At 42.3% G+C, this 24,562-nt stretch overlaps 2 protein-coding genes across 3 annotated transcripts; both read left to right on the forward strand.

Annotated features, from left to right (window-relative positions):
- Positions 1 to 2,459: 2,459 nt before the first annotated feature.
- Positions 2,460 to 14,198, forward strand: LOC110527938 (protein transport protein Sec61 subunit alpha). Its single transcript, XM_021609574.2, has 12 exons — positions 2,460 to 2,632; positions 5,202 to 5,269; positions 5,359 to 5,424; positions 5,624 to 5,702; positions 8,030 to 8,161; positions 8,418 to 8,527; positions 8,889 to 9,042; positions 10,295 to 10,455; positions 10,700 to 10,897; positions 12,617 to 12,808; positions 12,909 to 12,985; positions 13,082 to 14,198. The coding sequence occupies exons 1-12, from the start codon at positions 2,626 to 2,628 to the stop codon at positions 13,266 to 13,268; spliced, it is 1,431 nt and encodes a 476-aa protein (XP_021465249.1). The 5' UTR covers positions 2,460 to 2,625; the 3' UTR covers positions 13,269 to 14,198.
- Positions 14,199 to 14,338: 140 nt separating this feature from the next.
- On the forward strand, positions 14,339 to 23,828 carry LOC110527940 (mitochondrial intermembrane space import and assembly protein 40). 2 transcript variants are annotated; one of them, XM_021609575.2, is made up of 3 exons: positions 14,339 to 14,659; positions 17,509 to 17,607; positions 20,992 to 23,828. In XM_021609575.2, exons 1-3 carry the CDS (start codon positions 14,638 to 14,640, stop codon positions 21,408 to 21,410), a joined length of 540 nt encoding a protein of 179 aa, XP_021465250.2. In that variant the 5' UTR covers positions 14,339 to 14,637; the 3' UTR covers positions 21,411 to 23,828. The 2 variants fall into 2 exon arrangements, with proteins under 2 accessions (XP_021465250.2, XP_021465251.2); XM_021609576.2 differs by having other exon boundaries at positions 14,339 to 14,647.
- Positions 23,829 to 24,562: the final 734 nt, after the last annotated feature.

Below are 24,562 nucleotides of genomic sequence, written 5' to 3' on the forward strand. Positions count from 1 at the left end.
ATACCAGTTGCGTTGGTGGTTGTTCTGCTCTTGGTGCACTGGTATTGAGGTTGTGCCCGAGTCATGCGGGGTGCAGTATGTCCTCCAATACCTGCAGTCTCACTTGGATGAGGGCTTGGCAGCCTCTATATCTGCCTGCCATATGGGGTGGATGGACAGGCCAGTGGGGTGCCATCCCTTGGTCTCCAGGTTTATGAAGGGGTTTCGTTGCCTGTGTCCAGCTAGCACCCGCTCAATGGCAAGCTGGGATCTGGATATGGTCTTGGCAGCTTTGGCAAAGTCGCCTTTCGAACAGTTGGAGTCTGCCTCCCTGAAACACCTCTCTATGAAGGTGGCTTTCTTGGTAGTGATTACTTCCATGAAGAGGATGGTTGAGCTCCATGCTCTTTCGGTAAGTTCTGAGTGCTACCGGATGGACCCCGGGGCGAGGAGTATATCTCTCCTCTCCAACCCTTCATTCCTCCCGCAGGTTCTGTCAGACAGGCATGTGAACATCCCTTTTATCCTGTCTGCTTGCGATCCCCCAGGAGTGGTGGTGGACTCTGGGCCTCCCTCCGGCATGCTGTGCCCTGTGCGGACACTGGCTGCCTATGTGGAGCGGACATGGTCAGTGAGAACAACAGACCAGCTTTTTGGCTGCTATGGTGAGAGAGTCCTGGGGGCTGGGTTATCAAAGCAGAGGCTCTCTCACTGGATCGTGGTCACGATTACGACAGCATACCGCCTGGCTTGCAAGCCAATGCTGGGATCTGTGGTGGCACATTCAACATGAGGTGTGACTGCATCCTGGGCTCTATTGAGAGGAGTGCCCCTCGCCGATATCTGTGCTGTGGCCAGCTGGGCTTCCTCTTGCACCTTTGCTAGGTACTATCGGGTAAGTGTGGCACCTCCCTCTGCATTTTTTTTGGCGGGCCTGGGCATCGCCTCCCCTTCCGGGGACTGTGCCAGGACCCCCCTTCCACATTGATGGCCCCTGCGTCTCGTTCCCGCGCTGGGACTTCGCCGCTGGCTGGCCAGGTCCCTCTAGCACCGACTAAATCTGGTACAGGTATACCAACATATTGGAGTGATCCAATGTAGTGAAACATAATGAAGGTTAAGTATGTAACCACGGTTATGTGAGCTATATGGATCACTCCAATCCTCTACGATGCTAGAGGCGCCTCAAAAATGATGTAGAGAATATGTTGCAGCCATGGGGTCTTTTTATAGGGGCGGACCCCAGCCGTGACACAGGTGTACGAGTGAATCTATAAATCCTCACCTCGGATGTATCCCTCTGCCGCGGAGTGATACTAATATATTGGAGTGGTCCATATAGCTCACATAACTGTGGATACATACGTAACCTTCGTTTTCGACACACCCACTACTTTCCTTTCGAAACACCCACTTTCCCATACTCCAGTTGCCATATTGGGATGCAGCCACCCCCTTCTCTGAGAGTCTCATCTTTCGATAGGTGGTGAGTTTGTTGCTTGGTTTGGGTTTTACACACGATTTCGTGACGATTTTCTTGTGTGGGTGTGTCATGTGTAGAAAAAAGCTGCTATCACAAGCCCCATGTTTTGGAAAAGGGGCAAACTTTATATTGGCTGAAAGAGGTGATTAAGCTGCAGCCACTACAATAGATAAATCAATAGCATAAACACACAGGGAGCTAGTTATTCATGGGTGCCTCAATCGACTCTAGGTCTAATAGAGAGACACTTAATCATTGTCCAATTTTTTTTGCACATAATTGATTTACTTAGTCACTTTACCAGTTGCTCACTTTTCTGTGTTTGCATGATTCAATGTCATTCTAGAGCCAACTGAAAGCTGTACAAAAAATAACATGCAGTGATAAAAATTGTATAATGCTGACCCCTGATGGCAGTGTTATCTAGAGCATTTTCTGCATTCCCAAATCATTGAAGTCAAATAAACAGTATTTTAATTTGTTCATGATCATGCATTTTAATTTCAGTGAAGGTAAATTAAACTACTGAATGAGCAGTCTCATGTAAACATTTATAAATTGTAATGACCTAGCAGTTATTCTGAAGTTTTGCATTTACTGCAAGTGTAATTTTTCTTGTTTTATCATAATCAAACGCATATTTGAGATTTATCTGTTTTGACTAATGGGATTCATTTTTGTCAGATTTGACTTTTGGCAGCAGGTTAGGATAATTAATTTAGCAGGTTATGAGAATTATGCCGTGTTCAAAAATACTGGGAACTCTGAAATCTCCGACTTCAGTCCGTTCAAGACAACTGGGATCTCGAAAAAAAAACTGCTACGACTGGGAAAAATCGTTTTGAACGGTCATCCTAACTCAGAATTCGAATTCGGAATATCGGACATCTTTCTAAAGCTCCGTCATTCCAACCTGAAAATCAGTGACATCATGATTTTACCTAGTTTTTTTTCTCCTTTTACCAGTTGTATTGAAAGCATCACACGTTTCAAATTCAGAAATTCGTGAACGCGGCATTAGAAACCCCAAGATCTGACGTGTAGTAGGAGCTTCATTGATGACGTGTCTTTTCTGTGCAGAGCGGTTCAATGGTGCCACGCAAACGGTGCTGATCCTTCAAGTGGCACCAGTTTAACACAACGGGAATCGGATAAAGGACACCATGGGCAGTGAGTCATTTTTCTAACGTCTGTCGATGTATCTGTGAATTGCATCTTAAATGTATATTTTGAACGTTTAGTTAGTTAGATTGGCTGTGAACGGACATGTATTGTAGCTTGCTACTAGCTAGCCAATGCTAACGTCAGCTGTAATGTTAGGTCGTTAACTACCTAAAGTTACCGTACATTGGCTAGTTAGCTAGTAGTTATGGTGTTATAGTTATTAGCTAACCAGGGTTACACAATCGTTTTACTTATCTATTAACTGTAAAATGAAGAATATTATAACGTTAGTTAACGGAATGGGAAGCTAACGGTAGGAGGCAGCTAACGTTCAATCGCTGCTTACTTTAGCTCATGAAATGCCCACAAATTGTTGACTCTTGGCACTTAGTTGCCACATTTCAGATTGCTGTGTGCAACATTCGCTAACTAGTTACCCTCTACAGTCTTTGTGTCATACTAGGAAATGTTACTAGCTAGCATAGTCTGCTGTAATAGTGTCAGTACCTGTGTGCAGAGATACTGCCGGTTCAAGTCTTTGTAGTGACATCAGACAAACAAACTGGGTGGTTCGAGCCCTGAATGCTGATTGGTTGAAAGCCGTGGTATATCAGACCGTATGATAACATTTATTTTTACTGCTGTAATTACATTGGTAACCAGTTTATAATAGCAATAATGCACCTCAGGGGTTTGTGATATGGCCAATATACCACGGCAAAGGGCTGTGTCCTAGCACTCTGCGTTGCGTCGTGCGTAAGAACAGCCCTTAGCCGTGGTATATTGGCCATATACCACACCCCCTTGGGCCTTATTGCTTAATTATGACTATTTTGCTGCTAGCTTGCTAACATTGTTTTTGAATAAACCACATTGGCATTCCCAATGAATGTCAACTTATTTGAAGAACTATGGTTAGCTGTCCAGCTACAGTAGATATTAGAGGTTGACTGATGATTTTAACGCCAATACCGATTATTGGAGAACCAAAAATATATATTTTAAAATCAGCCGATTTTAATCTGTATGTTTGTGTGTGTAATAATGAAAATTACAACAATACTGAATGAACACTTATTTTAACTTAAGACTTTTATTTATGTATTATATTAAGTCTCAAATAAATAATGAAACATGTTCAATTTGGTTTAAATAATGCAAAAACAGTGTTGGGGAAGAAAGTAAAAGTGCAATATGTGCCATGTAAAAAATTAAAAAAGCTAATGTTTAAGTTCCTTGCTCAGAACATGAGAACATATGAAAGCTGGTGGTTCCTTTTAACATGAGTCCTCAATATTCCCAGTTAAGAAGTTTTAGGTTGTAGTTATTATAGCAATTATAGGACTATTTCTCTCTATACCATTGGTATTTCATATACCTTTGACTATTGGATGTTCTTATAGGCACTATAGTATTGCCAGCCTAATCTTGGAAGTTGATAGGCTTGAAGTCAAAAACAGCGCTGTGCTTCAAGCATTGCGAAGAGCTGCTGGCAAACGCAGGAAAGTGCTGTTTGAATGAATGTTTACTAGCCTGCTGCTGCCTACCACAGCTCAGTCAGACTGGTCTATCAAATTATAATATAATGAACACACAAATACGAGCCTTAGGTCATTAATATGGTCAAATCTGGCAAATTAATTAGTCTTTGTTAGGAAGAAATGGTCTTCACACAGTTCACAATGAGCCAGACAGCCCAAACTGCTGCATAAATTCTGACAATGCTTGCACAGAACGCAAGAGAAGTGACACAATTTTCATAGTTAATATATCCTGCCAACATTAATTTATTTTACCTAAATATGCAGGTTAAAAAAATATATACTTGTGTATTGATTTTAAGAAAGGCATTGATGTTTATGGTTAGGTACATTGGTGCAATGACAGTGCTTTTTTTTTTGCAAATGCGCTTGTTAAATTATCACCTGTTTGGCGAAGTAGGCTATGATTCAATGATAAACTAACAGGCAACGCAGGACAAGCTAGTTAAACCAGTAATATCATCAACCCTGTGTAGTTAACTAGTGATTATGTTAAGATTGATTGTTTTTTATAAGATACGTTTAAAGCTATCTAGCAACTTACCTTAGCTCCTTTCTGCACTCACATAACAGGTGGTCAGCCTGCCACGCAGTCTTTTCATGGAGTGCAATGTAATCAGCCGTAATCGGTGTCCAAAAATGCAGATTACCGATTTTTATGAAAATTTGAAATTGGCCCTAATTAATCGGCTATGCCGATTTTAAATCGGTCGACCTCTAGTACTGTATTTCTATTGCCTCTGTTAATCTGCTCACATAATCAGCCTAGCTATAGGCCCACTAGTTTGTTCCCACATATAATAAAGCTAGTTAACTCACTGGATTGATTACCTTACTTAGCTAACTAGCTAGTTAGTATCTCATTGACGATGTCTGTAAATGTGAGTGGAGCCTAATTTTTCCATGCATGGGAGTGATGAAGTTTCATCCTGATCAAGTGTAACTATCTTGCACTGGTTAGGACAAGACTTATTTTCCTGTGCATGTAGTTTTTTTCCCCCAAAGAAACTAACCAACCATTTTTTCTTTTTCAGTCAAATTTTTGGAAGTCATAAAGCCGTTTTGTGCGGTCTTACCCGAGATTCAGAAACCAGAGAGAAAGGTATAGTATACCGCAATCTCTACTCACTAGCTCTTCAACAATCTTAGCTCTAGTGATGATTCTAAAACCTCCCTCTTTTACCTATACAGATTCAGTTCAGAGAAAAAGTACTATGGACTGCCATCACTCTCTTCATCTTCCTGGTGTGCTGCCAGGTTAGTATCTGCTGAACATCTGTCTCTGTAATTCTATAGATTGTATGTTTCTTGCCGAGAAGCCCTGCCTGTCTTTGGTCTTATTATCACTAGCTGATAATATGGTTAAGGCCACAGGAAATGACTCAATGAGTGTAGTTTTAACTCTTGTGGGTACAGTGTATTGGGTTCATTCTTTCTTTGTCTCCTGTCCTCCTAGATTCCCCTCTTTGGCATCATGTCCTCGGACTCTGCAGATCCCTTCTACTGGATGAGAGTAATCCTGGCTTCCAACAGAGGTGAGAAACGAACAGTCGGGTTCTACTTAGTTTGAATGCTTGCCTGTGTCTTTAATCATCAGTCCATAGGGAGGAAGACGAGTTTAAACGTTTGAACTGTGCGTCCCTAGTAACAGATTTGGCCCCGCCCACAAAGGGTTTAATTTTTTTTTAAAGGAATCTCTCATTGAAATGCATTAATTTTAGTGCTGCGTTAAATGGCTTAAATATAATATTTTTAAATAACCAAGTGTTCTATCTATAACCGAGTTGATGCCTGATATATGATGTGTAAAGCCAGCAAGTAATTATTTCAAGCTACAATGCCAAGGTGGTAAAATGCTAATTCAATGCAATAACTGCATGCACGCTGGTGTCCCGTGCCATTGTAAAAACAGACAAATTTGCTGGGTCCATAGTGAGAGTGGGAACATTATCATAGTTTTTGCTTGGCTTCTTCTCCACTACAGTGTATTTCTGGAGGTTAGGACTGGAAATATATCGTGCTGGTTGGATAGTCAGCCAGTCATGATATTGGCTGCTAAGTAGCTACAGTTACTACTAGTAGCTAGCTAATAGAAGAGAATACTAAAAAGAATGTTTGTCAAGTGTCATGACTGCATGTTATGTATACCTAGCTAGCTGTGTGTGCGTTTTGAACATGACAACTTTCAAACAACCCAAAGATGGTACGCTATCTAGTTGGCTAACTATTTTCGAATTAGGCATTAGTTTCATAACCCAATCTAGGTAAGTTTGCAAGCTAGCTTTATCTGGCCTGCATAATATATTCTGCCTTGTTTGTCGATCTTTAATGCTACCTAACAATGCAGTACCAACCTGCCTAGCTGCCCATCCAACCAGCTAGTAATAGGCAGCTAGCTAATAGTGCTGAGTGATTAGTGCTTTTTCATTTCTGTTTGATTTAAAAAATAATAATGGATTTCTGTATTTAATTTTTAAAAATCACAATGCATTATGAAATGACATTCAAATGTTTGTTTTTTTTTCGTCATGTTAAATTTCTAATCCAAAAAGAATTAACATTCAATTGCCAAAACATTTAAAATATGTGATTCTCTCAGGTCCACATTGGATAGACATCAATAGGAAATGACTATAAAATATTTCAGATGTGTATATTACTTTGTTTTTATTTGACTTTATTTTTAATTCCTTAGTCATCATCTCATCTCTGCTCAGGCAGTAGCAGCCAAACAGCTCTGTGCTCCCCAAATACTGTACTGTCTTTAGTCATCCTATTTAGCTAGGCTAGCCTGCTCAAGCATGCTGCAGAGCTGTCTGAGAATCCCTTTACTAGTTCTTCAAAGTAAATGAGACATACTTTCAGGAAGTATCTCCATCCCTCTGTGTACATTCCTCTCTCATGAGGTCTGTGTGAAACTAACTGAACATAGTTAAGTGTATGTGTTCTTGTACTGAACTAGGTTGGATATTTGCTTTATGGTAACTACAGCTTCCTTCAGCCCAGCGTGCCACATTTTTCTTGATGTGATTTCTCATGATTTGATTTCTCTGTAGAGAAATGGTGCGTTGGACTCACCAAAACCCTCAACTAAATGGAATTCAAGTAATTGAACAGCTGTCGGTCAATTAGTTGTTTAATAACCAAAAAAGGAAATGTTGGTGACTCACTCAGCACTACTAAATACTTATAGTACAGAAAATACCTTCAAGTCTAAGTTGGATATTAGAAGTGCTGTACTTACTAAATAATATATTGTACTGCCAGTTAAGATCGCATGAATATGATCTTAACCAATAAATATTGCATGTTAACTTTAAACAAAACACAGCTTTACCCTAAAGCTTTACCCTTCCTGGTTGTTGCTAAGCTAAACAATGGGCTCACGTCATTGACACAGCGGTCTAACGCACTGGACCTCAGTGCTTGAGGCGTCACTACAGACATTCTGGTTCAAATCCAGGCTCTATCACAACCGGCCGTGATTGGCGGCGCACAATTGGCCCGGCGGCGTCTGGGTTTGACCGGTGTAGGCCGTCATTGTAAATAAGAATTTGTTCTGAACTGACATGCCTAGTTAAATAAACAAATATTGACACCTGTCTCTTCATTTATTAACGTCTCTCAATCTTGGCTACTGATTATGTTAGAGGCTGTTTGGTTCCCACCTCTTACATGGAGAAATAATTATTCCCTGTGATGTTATCAGGTCTCATCTCTTTTGACAAGCAGTCTTTGCAAAAGCTGACATTCTTTAGCTGATATCAGCGTATTCAGAGCTTTGCCTTTGTTAGAATCCCCTTTTTCATTACAACAGTGTTGGTTCATAATAATGGTTGACTGATCCTCCACCATTCTACAGGTACTCTGATGGAGCTGGGTATCTCGCCCATTGTTACCTCTGGTCTCATCATGCAGCTGCTGGCTGGAGCCAAGATCATTGAGGTTGGAGACACCCCCAAGGACAGAGCACTCTTCAATGGAGCACAGAAATGTAGGTCCACCCTCTAATCATCTTGCACAGAAGAAGTATTTACCAAGGAATGGGATTCATCATAATATGTTGAATTATGGTTATATAGCCACCTGGCAACTGTTCTGATTTGTGGGCTTGTATATGACAGGTATTAGAACAAGGGTCTCTAGCCTGTCATAAGGCTGGGGTGTATTCAGTATCCCGTTGCAAAGTGTTTTTCCACTCACAACAGTCCAAGGATATTGAATGCAACAATCTTCCTTTTTCTCTGCAGTGTTTGGCATGATCATCACCATTGGGCAGGCCATTGTTTACGTTATGACTGGGATGTACGGAGACCCCTCAGAGATGGGTGCTGGGATCTGCCTGCTCATCATCATTCAGGTTAGTTAGACCCCTCCCCAGTTCATAAAAACAGTTCACTAATTGTACCCTTTAGGTACAGAGACCTAACTTTCACAACTAAAACCCTTTGGCAGCCATTTCTTTAATCTGTCAATCAGCCATGCTCAACTGTCTGCTCTGCTTTCATCCGCCTGGTCAGAGCGTTGGGCCAGTAACTGAAAGGTCGCTGGTTCGAATCCCTGTGCCGGAAAGGTGGAATAATCTGCCGTTCTGCAAGGCAGTTAGCCCACAACTGCTTCCCGGGCGCCGCACCTCTCCCATTTCAGTTGAATGCGTTCAGTTGTGCTGACTCTGTATACCCTTTCCCTTCCCTATTTTAAGCTCTCTCCTTCTTCCCCAGCTGTTTGTGGCAGGTCTGATTGTGCTGCTGCTGGATGAGCTGCTGCAGAAGGGCTATGGTTTAGGCTCTGGTATCTCCCTGTTCATTGCCACCAACATCTGTGAGACCATCGTCTGGAAGGCCTTCAGTCCCACTACTGTCAACACTGGGAGAGGTAGGTAGCACTACGGCTAGTATACATATGACCAAAAGTAGGTGGACACGTGCTCGTCGAACATCTAATTCCAAAGTCATGGGCATTAGTATGGAGTTGGTCCCCCCCCTTTGATGCTATAACAGCCTCCACTCAGCCACAAGAGCAGTAGTGAGGTTGGGCGATTAGGCCTGGCTCGCAGTCGGTGTTCCAATTCATCCCAAAGGTGTTCTATGGGGTTGAGGTCAGGGCTTTGTGCAGGCCAGTCATGTTCTTCCTCACCGATCTCAACCATTTCTGTATGGACCTCACTTTGTGAACGGGGTCATTGTCATGCTGAAACAGGAAAGGGCCTTCCCCAAACTGTTGCCACAAAGTTGGAAGCACAAAATAATCTAGAATGTCATTGTATGCTGTAGCATTGAGTTCCAGTGAAGGGAAATAAAGGGCCTAGCCCGACCCATGAAAAACAGCCCCAGGCCATTTATTCTTCCTCCAACAAACTTTAGTTGGCACTATGCATTGGGGCAGGTAGCGCTCTCCTGGCATCCGCCAAACCCAGATTCATCCATCGGACTGCCAGATGGTGAAGTATGATTCATCACTCCAGAGAACGCATTTCCACTGCTCCAGACTCCAATGGCGGTGAGCTTTACACCACTCCAGCCGATGCTTGGCATTGTGCATGGTGATCTTAGGTTTGTGTGTACGTCATCAGCTAAGGAAACTAATTTCATTAAGCTCCCGATGAACAGTTCTTGTGCTGATGTGGCTTCCAAAGGCAGTTTGGAACTTAGTAGTGAGTGTTGCAACCGAAGACTGACAATTTTTATGCGCGTCAGCATTCGGTGGTCCTGTTCTGAGCTTGTCGCCTACCACTTCACGGCTGTGCTCCTAGAAATTTTTACCTCACAATAACAGCACTCACAGTTGACCTGGGTAGATCTAGCAGGGCAGAAATTTGACGAACTGACTTGTTGAAAAGATGGCATCCTATGACGGTGCCATGTTGAAAGTCAATAAGCGCTTAAGTACAGGTCAATCTACTGCCAATGTTTGTCTTTGGAGATTGCATGGCTGTGTGCTTGATTTTTATACCTGTCAGCAATGGGTGTGGCTGAAATAGCCGAAACCACTAATTTCAAGGGGTGTCCACATACTTTTGTGTAACTAGTGTATGTGTATTTACAATGTGCTCTTGTTCTTCAGTCAGGGTTGTTCCCCCTGCTGTGCTGTGGTTAGTTAGGTAACCTTGTCTCTTGTTGTGTCTCAGGAACGGAGTTTGAAGGTGCCGTCATTGCCCTGTTCCACCTGTTGGCCACCCGCACAGACAAGGTGCGCGCCCTGAGAGAGGCCTTCTACCGCCAGAACCTGCCCAACCTCTTGAACCTCATCGCCACAGTCTTCGTCTTTGCTGTCGTCATATACTTCCAGGTCAGTGGACAGGCAACCCGTTTTATAGCCTATATCGTCTTGACTGTCATTTGATTGGTTTTACAAATGGCTTTCAATTCATTGCTTACGTGACCTTTATGACCATTGGCTCTGTTGACAATGTGAACATAAATGTTCAGACCAAAAAGCTGCATGCATAGAATAATTGAAGATGAACTTTGAATACCATTGGATTTCCGTGGTTGTTTTTGAAAGGTCTTGAACACTTCTCGCCTCCTTCCAGGGCTTCAGGGTGGACTTGCCCATCAAGTCTGCCCGTTACCGTGGTCAGTACAACACCTATCCCATCAAGCTCTTCTACACCTCCAACATTCCCATCATCCTCCAGTCTGCCCTTGTGTCCAACCTGTACGTCATCTCTCAGATGCTCTCCACACGATTCAGTGGCAACTTTCTGGTTAACCTGCTGGGCACCTGGTCTGTAAGTACCTGTCCGAAATGACCTTTGAGTGTCGCTTCTGTGTTCATTACACAGAGGTGGAGACTTGCCTCATCCATGTTCATTACACCAGTACTATTTAAAAATGTACAGCCACTTATTTTTTTCTCATCACATTTAACCTTCATGAGGTTAAAACCAATACTGAATAAATCTGTGTGACTGTAAACAATGAAGAGTCTGTTTGATGCCATAGTGGTGGTTATGATCACATGTTTTGGACTACTATGACAGCACACTGGTAGTGTTGACCGATTAGACACTTATTTCAGCAGTCCTGTGTAAGAGAGCTAGCCGTAGGAAGGTTTTAAGAGGGCTCAGACTAACATTTTCCCCTGGTCGCACTGGTGCCTCTGTTTTTCAGTTGGTGGCACCAGCCCAAGATTTGGTCGCACTTCCATGGGAAATGCATAACCATGGTAGCAATTGAAAGGGAACAGTTTGGAGATTATTGAAAAATTGATTTTATGTGCATTTTAATCTGAAAATACTCCTGATACATTCAGTAACATAAGAATATTCCTGGAAAATGTAGGGTAGAACGTAAGACCAAAAGACCAATCTCTTAAGTGGCCACACCTCTCCAAATTGTGCACAGTTCCTAAGTAATTTCAATGCCCTTTTATTACTCAAGATTCTTCAACTAGTAAGGTGCTTTTGAGCTCACCTAGCTGTGTTGTTGAGGAACTACAGCAAGCACAACCCTGCATCCCCACCATCACACAATCTAAAAAACAATCCATTTATAAATCGCATAATGGGTGAGCTGTGCATCACATGATATTTCAGTGTTAGACTTTCACAATGAAATTCAAGGAAAGCGTCATTTTGATACACATAGAAAGGAGTCATGATTGGTGGGCACGGTTTTCTTTCTGAGCTCTGTAGAGATAAATCAGATAGCCTGAACTGTACGACATGGTTTCCAACAGACCAATATTCTACATACTTTAGTGCAAAAAACTTGGTCATTTAACTACAATGAACATACATACAAGTCCATTCTGCGCATACTTGTCCGGTCTGTTTCTTTTACGCCTGCTATGTAAAAGAGACAGAAATGCATAATCGAGAGAGAGCAGATGCTTAGCGCGCTATCAATCTTGACCTGAAAATACATGATCTAAGTGATTGATAGTTGGTATTCAACAGTCATAAAAGTATGCCTTAGATATTGATTTACTTTACTTTTAAGTCGTTCTTCAGACTGCATAGGCAGTAGCTCTATAGACATGACTTGGGGTGAAATAAAGTAATCAACTAAATCAAATGTAGTATACACAACTGAAATATTTTATTGAAGTGATGTGAATAAGTGATGAGCAGTAACTACCATCATGGGAATTGTATTAATGTTTAAAGAAAATGGTCAAAATTGAAATGTATTTTGTTCGGTTTGAGTATTAGACTTCAAATAGAACTAATCGCTCAGCACTACCAAGCAGGAATGCATAATTTAAGATTTTGATGTGCAACCTATTCCAGTGATTGTCATGAATTTGGGGGTTGTTTTCTGTTATCCAAAAGAGATGTTTTGGGTGAGGTTGCAATGTAGAAAACATGTAACTCGCACCGCTAAGTCAAAAGGTTGCAAAATGTGACTCAATGGTCGCAGTCTTGAGCCCTGTTTTACTCATAACAGCCCTGATTGGGCTATGCTTACATGGAGAATCTATACTTAATTGATTGTGTTTTGTATAGGATACTTCCACTGGAGGACCAGCTCGTGCCTACCCAGTTGGCGGTCTCTGCTACTACCTCTCCCCCCCGGAGTCCTTTGGTTCTGTTTTGGATGACCCCATCCATGCTGCAATCTACATCGTCTTCATGCTGGGCTCCTGTGCCTTCTTCTCCAAGACATGGATTGAGGTTTCAGGATCCTCTGCCAAAGATGTGAGTCACTTGATGTATTTGCTTCATCTGTTACAGATGCACTTTTACTGTAGGTACACTGAAGTATGTGTGGTAGTTGCTAACTCTGCATGTCTGACAGGTGGCTAAGCAGCTGAAGGAACAGCAGATGGTGATGAGGGGACACAGAGAGACCTCCATGGTGCACGAGCTCAACCGGTAAAAACATACACACCTTTTGGTTGCACTCTGGCCCAAGTGTTAATTGCTGTGTATGTTTCTACACATTTCTAAAATCTTGTGTTCTTTGTGAAGGTACATCCCCACGGCTGCAGCTTTCGGTGGCCTATGCATAGGTGGGCTGTCCGTCATGGCGGACTTTCTGGGCGCCATCGGTTCGGGTACTGGAATTCTATTGGCCGTGACCATCATCTACCAGTACTTTGAGATCTTCGTCAAGGAGCAGAGTGAAATGGGCAGCATGGGAGCGCTGCTATTCTAGAAACACCCTCCAACATGCACCACAGACACACAGCCTCCACCCTCTACAAATTACTTTTTATTTTGCATTGTATCTAATGCGCACAAATCAGTACATTCTGCCTCTGCGACACGTCCTCTTTCTCAGCTTCTTTGTGTTCCCAGAAGCTCTTGAGGGCTCACGCAGACTGGATCTCACTGGGAAAGAAAGATGGTACTTGACCCAGTGTTCGGCATGGAATTGCGTCTGTTCTGTCCCGTTGTTTTTCAATACCATTCACCCTCTCTTCATCTGACCAGCCAGGCTACTCTGCTGATGGTCTTATCTTCTATAGAAGCTTGCTCAAGGAAATTGAAGACTGACTCCATTTTAAAGGAGTCTGTTCTTAAACCAACAAGCACTACACCTGGACATTTTTGGAGAGTGGAAAGAAAGTCATGTCATGTTCATTTCAGGTCATTGTAAGCTGTGCATGGGGTTTGAAGAGCCACATTGGGGTAAAGAAAGTATAAATATACTTGTATATGTATCCTTTAAATGGCTCTGGGAATCTCCAACAAGCTTTGTTGGTTTATTTACTTTTTAAAACATTTTAATCATGGAATATATTTGTATTCATGCTGGTCCTATCAATAGCATATGTTAGTACTTTGTCTCTGGGTCCTAAAGGAAAGTGTTTGTGTTGTGGTCTTTTATTCCCAGACAATCGCTGTAGAAACTGCCTAGATGTCATTGGAGGACGGTGGGTTTGGTAGGAATGGAATGGGGTTTCACTTAGAGTTTTTTACTTTCTGTATTGGACATAATTATGAAATTTGACTAGGATTTAATTTTTTAGATCCTCATCCCCCACTGAAAACTGTCAGTGTCCCCCAAATAAAACACTACCATGGACATAGGGCCCATGTCTTTGTTCAGGCCAATATTTTTCAATAAAAAGCTAGAAAACAACATTCTGTGTTGAACCTTCACATGGCATAAATCACAACAATATGCATCAAACAAGGTATATCCCAATATTATTGTGGTACATACTGCCAGATGAGTGCAGTACAGGTTTCACTTCTCTTTGGGAGAGTACTGCCAAATAGTCACCTGGTACTGTTGGTAGGAGTTTCCCCGCACCACTGGTCCAGCCTCAGTTTTTATCCTCATTATGGGGGTTGTGTAATCTGATCCTGGATCTACCTCGAACTGCTGCACAAATTACCAGTGGCTGCCCGGATGACGTCATGAGACTGCGTCCAGAAATCGAAGCAGAGAGAGGTCAAAGGAAACGGAAACCGAGCGGTTATTAATTACATGGCTATGTTCACTGCAGCTAATTGTACAAAAACCGTCGTTGCTTCTGATCTAAGTAGAGGACCAACGGATATCACCACCGTCTGTCATGTCGTACTGTAAGCAAGAGGGTAATAGTGCACCTTAAGATTTTCATTCATTTCGCTTGTCCAATGAATGTAATTTAAGGGGCTAGCATGATAACGTTAGGTATCTAGTGAACTTGCGAAGCAGGTCAGCGGTGCTTGTTCCAGCTTGATTTGTGCAGTAATTTCATGTAGCTTAGTTCCAGTCAGTTATAGGGTTTGAAGAGGTCTATAAATGGGGCAATCAAATTCTCAGGATTAATCTGATTTGTAAAGGAAGGCTATTCGTACGAGACGAACACATTAACTTCCACGCTAGCCAGAACTTCAGGCAGAGCTGTCAACGCGTTTACCAGATAAGTAGAGGACCAACGGATATCACCACACTAAGGTCAAAACGCGATCATGGTTCCATTTAGTTCTGACTCGGTGGTATTCAGCCATTCGCTTTGCCCACGACTACTCTGTGTGTGAACTACATCCACGACGCTGTTTTGAAACATTTATAAACGTCAATCATGGCTTTCGAAACGTATGGCCCTTTATCTTTCTTCAGCAAGAACCAATCCTTCAAATAAAAGATATGCTGACCACACTGTTCGCGTTGCGTGAGCAAAATAAATGTACATGGTATTCAATCATTGCACCCACACTGCTCACAATATTCTGCGTAGCATTTATATAACTTGGTTCTATTTGTGATGTGCTGAAAGTCCCGCCTCTCCCATATCCTCATTGATTTTTAGGAGCATATACCCACGTGGGTGGTAGTGTTAATGCACTTTACAGTTGGTTGCCGACCACCTGATAAAGTCAGAAGAAGAAGGAGAGATTACTTGAAACAAACTTTTACCCTTTTATCTGTGGATTAATTGTCGGAGTAAAGGACACTTAATATCCCAGGACAAATTAGTTGCAACAGCAAGCTAGCTAGCTAAATTGACATCAATGTTTAATGCTTTTTGACCTGTCCCAAAATTAATATAGTTGGTTCAGAGTTCGTTTTGATATTTCAACTTGCGTGTCCTGATTGCATCTGGTATGTGTGGACAAAATCAACATGCATTTGGTCAGCATGTTAAGGTGTGTTCACACTGCACCTTAGACTAGGGCTAAGAGTGATTTTAGCCTGGGGCTAAGTGAGTTTTCACACTTGCATATTCTAAAGTGGGCTAGCACCAACCTTAGCCCAGGACTAGCTGGCCCTGCTCCGGAGCACTTTTTGGGGTTTTCCAGTGTGAATCAGGGTCAGGAACAAGTACTAGAATGCCCAGTCCAATCAATAAAGCTGCACTGTTATTTTGACAAGTCAATTCATACTATTTAATCCTATTTGAGTACAAAAACCAAATCCATGCAAAAACATTGATTGCTATGCCTAACAAATGTGGTTATTATGGCTGGCTGGCTAATGTCTTCTCACTTATCAAACTAAAGCTACAAACTACAAATGGAAAGGCAGCAAACACTTCATTTGTCTGTTTTCATAGATTTTCCATTTACTTTTAAATGGATATATCCATGATAATATTGTTGAATGATTCCTACTAGATCAGAAAAGTTGATGCCTCGTTCATGCACACCATTCTCTGTACAGGGGTGAGAAAGAATTTCAAAAGTGAAACATTGTTTCTGAGGTCAGACAGGCAGATGGCGAAGTTTATACAAGCCATCACTGTTGGAAATGCTAGGCTAGACGCAAGATGAAATAATGTGTTAATAAATGCCGTATTGCTTATAACATTGGTCACATGTTGTTTGTCTGTTAGCCCTGGGCTGTGGAATACCAGTGTGATTCCTTAGCCCAGGGCTAAAGCTTAGCCTAGGGTTAACAAATGCTTGTGTGAACACAGGCTAAGCTAGCCCAGGGCCAGTCTAGCCTGTGGCTATGATAGTCCGAGGCTAAGAACAATGCAGTGTGAAAAGGCCTTTTATAGCAGTTTTGCACATATCCATACCGCTATGGGTACCTTACACTTACAGACAGATGTGCAGAGCATGCTAGATAGTTAAACTTACCTCAATGCAGGGATGGGATATGCCACTGTACTCCAATTTGTACCTTTATCCAAATCCACACTGCTCCGTCAAGAAGATTGAAATACTGCTAGTTTTTTTCTGAAAACTGCCCTTTTCATTCTCATGCTCGCTAGCTGTAGCCACTGCAGCCATTTTGGAATGGCTTTGTCAGCCAATCAGCTCCTTTGTTGTTCAACGCATCATGCCATTCCATAATGGCAGCTGTAGCTACTGCTAGCTAGCATGAGGATGAAAAGGGTTTTCAGAGAAAATAGCAGTATTTAAATCTTCTCGATGGAGCAGTGTGGATAAAGGTCAAATTTGAATACAGTGGCATATCCCATCCCTACATCCGACCCATGTCTCGCGCCGGCTCTACGGTGTCCGATTGTAACCATGATTTGCTTTCCGACCTCAGTGCAGCTCAGTGTAAACAAGTATAACAAGTAGGGTCGGTATCTTCTGGCAATCGAAGCGCATGTCATGTCAGGTGACAGTTCAGTTGTTTTTATATCTGGACCCTGCTGGTTAAACATAGTTAGTGGGCATTGATTCAGCGTTCTATTTACAGAACTCTGGTGAAAAACAGCTGATGTCGAATTGTAAACTTAGCAGCTATTATGGCCAACATATTAATAGCCAACCACTTGCCTTGATCCAATAGATAAATGCATTTGTGTGTTTATTGGGTCAGTCAGACCATATTAACCATGAATTTGTATAATTGGTCTCCCACTTTGCTTTAATAAAGCCAGCCTGGAGACAGGGAAGGGGAAGTGCAATTAGCATGTCATGGTCATAGCAGGGTGCCCATTGTTTCCTTAGACATCGCATCTTTTCATGCCATCGTCTCACCTGTGTTTTCACCTTGCCAGGTAAAGATCGCATCATCTTCGTTACCAAGGAAGACCATGAAGCACCTAGCAACGCTGAGCTCATTGCAGATGACCCCAATGACCCCTACGAAGACCAGGGTAAGTGGGCTGTGAATTCATGTCAGGGATGTAGAAGGATTATGAAACACTCAACAGTGGTGTAGTCATTACAAAGGTACCAAAGAGGTGAATTCTGAAGTTACAACCATGTCAATTGAGTGCATTCGGAAAGTATTTAGACCCCCTTGACTTTTTCCACATTTTGTTATGTTACAGCCTTAATCTAAAATGGATTCAATAAATACAAATCCTTTCTGTTCTTTATTTTTAATACATTGACAAAAATGTTTAAAAAACAACAACAGTTTTCACTTTGTCATTATGCGGTATTGTGTGTAGATTGCTGAGGATATTTTTTTTGTTCATCCACTTTAGAATAAGGCTGTAACATAACAAAATGTGGAAAAAGTCAAGGGGTCTGAATACTTTCCGAAGGCACTATATATGTGTGTTTGTGTGAGTGTGTGTGAGTGTGTGTGTGTGTGTATAGAGAGAGATATTACAAATTTAAAACAGAAATACCTTATTTACGTAAGTATTCAAGACCTGAAATTGAGCTCAGGGGTATCCTGTTTCCATTGATCATCCTTGAGATGTTTCTACAACTTGATTGGAGTCCACCTGTGGTAAATTCAGTTGATTGCACATGATTTGGAAAGGCACACACCTGTTGTGTCTATATAAGGTCCCACAGTAGACAGTGCATGTCAGAGCTAAAGCCAAGCCATGAGGTCGAAGCAATTGTCCGTAGAATTCCGAGACAGGATTGTATCTAGGCACAGATCTGGGGAAGGGTACCAAAAAATGTCTACAACGTTGAAGGTCCCCAAGAACGCAGTGGCCTCCATCATTCTTAAATGGTGAAGTTTAGAACCACCTAGACACTTCCTAGAGCTGGCTGCCTGGCCAAACTGAGAAATCGGGGGAGAAGGGCCTTGGTCAGGGAGGTGACCAAGAACCCGATGGTCACTCTGACAGAGCTCCAGAGTTCGACTGTGGAGATGGGAGTACCTTCCAGAAGGACAACCATCTCTGCATCACTCCACCAATCAGGCCTTTATGGTAGAGTGGCCAGACTCTCAGACCATGAGAAAGAAGATTCTCTGGTCTGATGGAATCAAGATTGAACTCTTTGGCCTGAATGCCAAGTGTCACGTCTGGAGGAAACCAGGCACCGCTCATCAGCTGGCCAAAACCATCCCTAAAATGAAGCATGGTGGTATTTTATTAGGATCCCCATTAGCTGTTGCAAAAGCAGTAGCTACTCTTCCTGGGGTCCACACAAAACATAAAACATAATACTGTCAGGGGTGCGTAACTGGTGGCAGGGAAGTCAAACGCAGGAGAGCAGAACTTGGTAAATAGCCAGAGCCGTTTAATGTACATAACTACCGGCATACAAAAATAACAAAACACATGGGCACAAAACCCGTATCGCACCAGTCACATAAAGCACACATACTTACAATAAACAATTCCCGACAAGGACATGGGGGAAACAGAGGGAAACTATACAACATGTAATTAGGAAATCGAATCCAGGTGAGTGAAAACAAGACAAAACAAATGGAACATAAAAAAATGGATCGGTGATGGCTAGAAGGCCGGTGAGGTCGTCCGCCGAACACCCCCCGAACAAGGAGAGGAACTGACTTCGGGAGAAGTCGTGACAAATACAGAATGGCATAATACAGGACATCATTCGACAACAACAGCTCAAGGACATAACTACATACGTTTTTAAAAAGGCACACATAGCCTACATATCAATGCGGACACAAACTATTTAGGTCAAATAGGGGAGAGGCGTTGTGGTGGCAGCATAATGCTGTGGGGATGTTTTTCAGAGACAGGGACTGGGAGTCTCAGGATTGAGAGAAAGATGAACGGCGCAAAGTACATAGAGATCCTTGATGAAAACCTGCTCCAAAGCACTCAAGACCTCAGACTGGGGCGAAGGTTCACATTCCAACAGGACAACAACCCTAAGCATACAGCCAAGACAACGCAGAAGTATCTTTGGGACAAGTCTCTGAATAGTTTTTTTTATTTCACCTTTATTTAACCAGGTAGGCTAGTTGATAACAAGTTCTCCTTTACAACTGCGACCTGGCCAAGATAAAGCAAAGCAGTGTGACAAACAACAACAACACAGAGTTACACATGGAATAAATAAGCGTACAGTCAATAACACAATAGAAAAAAAGAAAGTCTATATACAGTGTGTGCAAATGGCGTGAGGAGGTAGGCAATAAATAGGCCATAGTAGCAAGTAATTACAATTTAGCAAATGAACACTGGAGTGATAGATGTGCAGATGATGATGTGCAAGTAGAAATACTGGTGTGCAAAAGAGTAGAAAATAAATAAAAACAATATGGGGATGAGGTAGGTAGATTGGATGGGCAATATACAGATGGGCTAGGTACAGCTGCAGCGATCGGTTAGCTGCTCGGATATCTGATGTTTAAAGTTAGTGAGGGAAATATAAGTCTCCAGCTTCAGCGATTTTTGCAATTTGTTCCAGTCATTGGCAGCAGAGAACTGGAAGGAAAGGCGGCCAAAGGAGGTGTTGGCTTTGGGGATGACCAGTGAGATATATCTGCTGGAGCGTGTGCTACGGGTGGGTGTTGTTATCGTGACCAGTGAGCTGAGATAAGGCGGAGCTTTACCTAGCAAAGACTTATAGATGACCTGGAGTCAGTGGGTTTGGCGACGAATATGAAGCGAGGGCCAGCTGATTAGAGCATACAGGTCGCAGTGGTGGGTGGTACAGTGGGGCAAAAAAGTATTTAGTCAGCCACCAATTGTGCAAGTTCTCCCACTTAAAAAGATGAGAGGCCTGTAATTTTCATCATAGGTACACTTCAACTATGACAGACAATGAGAAATAAAATCCAGAAAATCACATTGTAGGATTTCTAATGAATTTATTTGCAATTGCTTCCAAAAGGTGCTTCAACAAAGTACTGAGTAAAGGGTCTGAATGCTTATGTAAATGTGATATTTATTTATTTAAAATGGTATAAGTTTGCAAAAATGTCTAAAAACCTGTTTTTGTTTCATCATTATGGGGTATTGTGTGTAGATTGATGAGGGGGAAAAGTCTATTTAATCAATTTTAGAATAAAACTGTAACATAGCAAAATGTGGAAAAAGTCAAGGGGTCTGAATACTTTCCAAATGCACTGTACATGCCAGCAAGGTGAAAAAACTTGCAGTTCTGCCCTTGAGTAAGGCAGTTAACCCTCAACAGCAATTACTTTCTGGGCGCCGATGACGTCGATTAAGGCAGCCCCCTGTACCTCTCTGATTCAGAGGGGTTGGGTTAAATGCGGACGACACATTTTGGTTGAATGCATTCAGTTGTGCAACTGACTAGGTATCCCCCTGCCCTTTCCTCTTATATCTCTATTCCTCTAGGCCTGATTCTGCCTAGTGGGGAGATCAACTGGAACTGTCCATGCCTGGGAGGGATGGCTAGCGGGCCCTGTGGCACACAGTTCAAGGAGGCCTTCTCCTGCTTCCACTACAGCAATGAGGAGGTGAAGGGTTCAGAGTGTATCGACAACTTCCGCGCTATGCAGGAGTGTATGCAGAAGTACCCCGAGCTCTACCCACAGGAGGACGAGAACGAGGGAGTCGCCGCGGGAGGGGCAGATGCTACTGCCCCTGTGCCTGCTGAGAGCTCTGCCCCCGTTGATTCTACTTCACCTGAGCTGGCAGAGGACTCGTCCCCAGCACCAGTGGCGTCTTGTGACTCTACCCTGTCCTCCCCAACACCTGAGTCTGCCCCGTCATCCGACAATACACCCCCCACAGACAGCCAGGCTGCCAGCTAAAATCACCCACTCTCCACCATCCCCCGGTCTCTCCCTGAAACCACTGCCGTGCACAGACCACTCTCTGGGGAGATCAGCTCTGTCAACTGATGCCTCAGACCTGTTCTCTTGGTTCAACATTCATCACGAGGGAGAATTACTTTTAAAGGGGGCCTAGAACTGCAGAGGAGTTAAGGCTCCTACAGGGAATATGCTGTGAGAAGAGGAGGACAATACAAAATAAATACACATCTTTTTTCTTATGCTTTTTTATCCAGTGGTTGTTGAGCTACTGATGTTCCTACAGTGGGGAGTTTGTAGAGGAGGACTTGTTCGCTGAAGGGGACTTTAGTTAAAGGTTTCTCATCCAAAACAATTTAGCTGCTTATTATCAAGCTTCAAATCAGATAATTTGTGCCATTCTATGTTAATTCTACACTGGAGGTGTGTAACCTACTATCAATGTTACTGGTCAGACTAGTTTGTGATCACTTGACTTATGTTAGGCTTGGGCGGTATACCTCATACCAGGGTATTTGGAAATAGTTGGGATGTTTTTTTCAATACTGTTAATGGCATTGAACATTTAAACTATTTATTTGATGTTTTTCAATACATTTTAATATTTGTTGCTAATGTTTAAGTAAATACCCACACAGTCAACTTGTGCAATACTTTAGGAGATAAAGCAGGTTGCGTTCTTCATTTCACCGGTAGTTCTTCATTTCACATAGGTCCCCAGAACAGTTGAGCCAATGACGTGGTTGTTTGTTTGTAAATAGCACAACTGGAGAAAGCGGGAGGTGGTGAGAACAGCTGTGTATTGACTGGTCGCGTTTTATATTGAAAGTCGTGTTTTTTTTTGCTTCAATAGAGTGATCAGGGAAGTGCAACTATAGTTTTCCTTCAGAAAAAAATACGTTAGTGCAACACATTAGGCAGAAAAAAGCTTCATTGTAATCAGATGACAAAAGTACTGCAATGCTATTTGGCTGGCAGTCACACACAAGTAAACGAGCTTGCAATGAAAAAGCAAGGTATTTTTTGCAAAAAATAATGCATGGCCATCGTGTGCCTGTTTATCATAGAAAGAATGTAGCCAGCTACATTTCCTAATGTTTTGCTTAAAGTTAATATTGGAGTTAATCTTTTACCGAAGAAAAGTAGGCTGGCTACACCGAGAAAAGTAGCTTCACATCAGTCAGAGCACTGTCTGCTGATATAATGCCCATTTGTGAATTCTCATCCGAGTGGAGAAGTGCAATTGAAGCACAAAATGAGTCTGATGCAGAGCAGAAATTACATTAAGTAGCATTTTACGTCAGCGTTTACAAAACGCTGCAAGATATTTATTTTTAAAATTTAAATTCTGCATTAAATTGGCTTCCGAGTGGTGCAGTGGTCTAAGGCACTGCATCTCAGTGCAAGAGGCGTCACTGCAGTCCCTGGTTCAAGTCCAGGCTGCATCACATCCAGCCGTGATTGGGAGTCCCATAGGGTGGCGCACAATTGGGCTAGCGTCGTCCGGGTTTGGCCGGGGTAGGCCGTAATTGTAAATAAAAATGTGTTCTTAACTGATGTGCCTAGTTAAATAAAGGTACAATTTTTCAAATTTAAATTAAAGTGACCCCTAAATTTAACTTGCTAAGTAAGTTGCTGAATTAATTAAGTGGAGGCATTATATCGTGTTAGCTTTCTACCGTGTTCTCCCATCTTCTCAGAGCAGGCAGGCCAGTTGCCCTAGCGACTCCAGACTCCACACAGGCACAATGTGTAGTCTACACATGCTGCTTCAGAGCCAGTACTGTTCTTCCTTCAGACAAGCATGCATCAGAACTTTCTTAATTTGCAGTGTCTCACGTTCACATTCACTTGTAAATGTCCAAACTCACAAAAAATAACATTTGGTAGCTCCTAACTATATATGTATAACTTTATGAGCTGGATTGCCTGTTTTTGCAATTCCTTTATTTTTGTTGGCGCCCGTTAGTATATTTAGTCAGCAGCCCCCATTGAAATTCGCTATTACCTGTGCTAATTTTGTTAGCATTCTGTTAGACGCCCAATGTTTTGTTTGTTTTTGCGCCCCCTTGTATACGAACCCTGTAATGCCGTATATCCCGGTATGAGAAAAGGATGGTATGATATGAAAATCTGGATACTGCCCAACCCTACTGCATGTTTGTGTTTGACAGATTATGGTAAGAGATAGGATTAAAGGTTGATTACTCTTGTGTACTAAATTGCTGCTCAAAGATCATGTGACATGTCTGTTTTTCAATTTTAAGTTTTGTCAAAAGTCCTGAATGTTGCTGTTGGCATGATGTTTTTCCACCAATCTGTTCTTTGATTTTTACCTCACTATTACTTAATAGATTTTTCCATCCAATGACCACCCTTCATAACCCATATACCTGAATAAAGTGGAAGTCCATTGTCTATGCAATCATTTCCTCAAAGGAGATAATTAAACACTGCGTGCCAACTGGGATTTGGTTATGGGTTGCATAATAGTCTCTTGAAAGAGGGAGCTGTTGGAAATGTATTGGACAATGACACTGATAATCAGAGGGAGGGTTTTGGAAGATTGGGGTTAAATCCTAACTTGAGATGCGTGTTTTAGGGCTGACCCATTTAGTCAACTGGTCGATAGGCTGTTGGTCGAGCAGTCGCAAATATACATTTCTTTATGGCACACGAGAAACCCGTCAGATTCACGCGGGCCTTAGTGGACTAATCCATTGCGAAGGCCACGGGGATGGCTCACCAGTAGTACATTTACCGTTCTAATCTACAATATTTGTTTGGTGAAGGTAATTTCTGTTAATACATTCAATATATTATTGAGGTATTTTACATTTCTCATTGTCGGAGTGGATACGTTATTTGCGGACCGCACAACCTAAGCTACGCTTGTGAGGAACGTGTTTTTGGTTTATTTCACGAGGGTTATCAATGTTTGGATTGTCTTTTGTTTGTAGCGCTCCTGTCAATGTTCATTAATAATGATGCGCGCCAGATTATGCATAGAAGTAGGCCAAGGCTACCTGGTTTGCGCAAAAAAGTAGACCTATAAATGTGCCCATATGAGGAACTGATAGTATTTCTGATTGTCTTAAAAAACCTGTTCCCAACCCTCCTCCCCTTGCTGATGACCTTAGCTCCTGAAGTTG

The sequence above is a fragment of the Oncorhynchus mykiss genome, chromosome 7 (assembly GCF_013265735.2).
Source record: "Oncorhynchus mykiss isolate Arlee chromosome 7, USDA_OmykA_1.1, whole genome shotgun sequence".
Classification (NCBI taxonomy): Eukaryota; Metazoa; Chordata; class Actinopteri; order Salmoniformes; family Salmonidae; genus Oncorhynchus; species Oncorhynchus mykiss.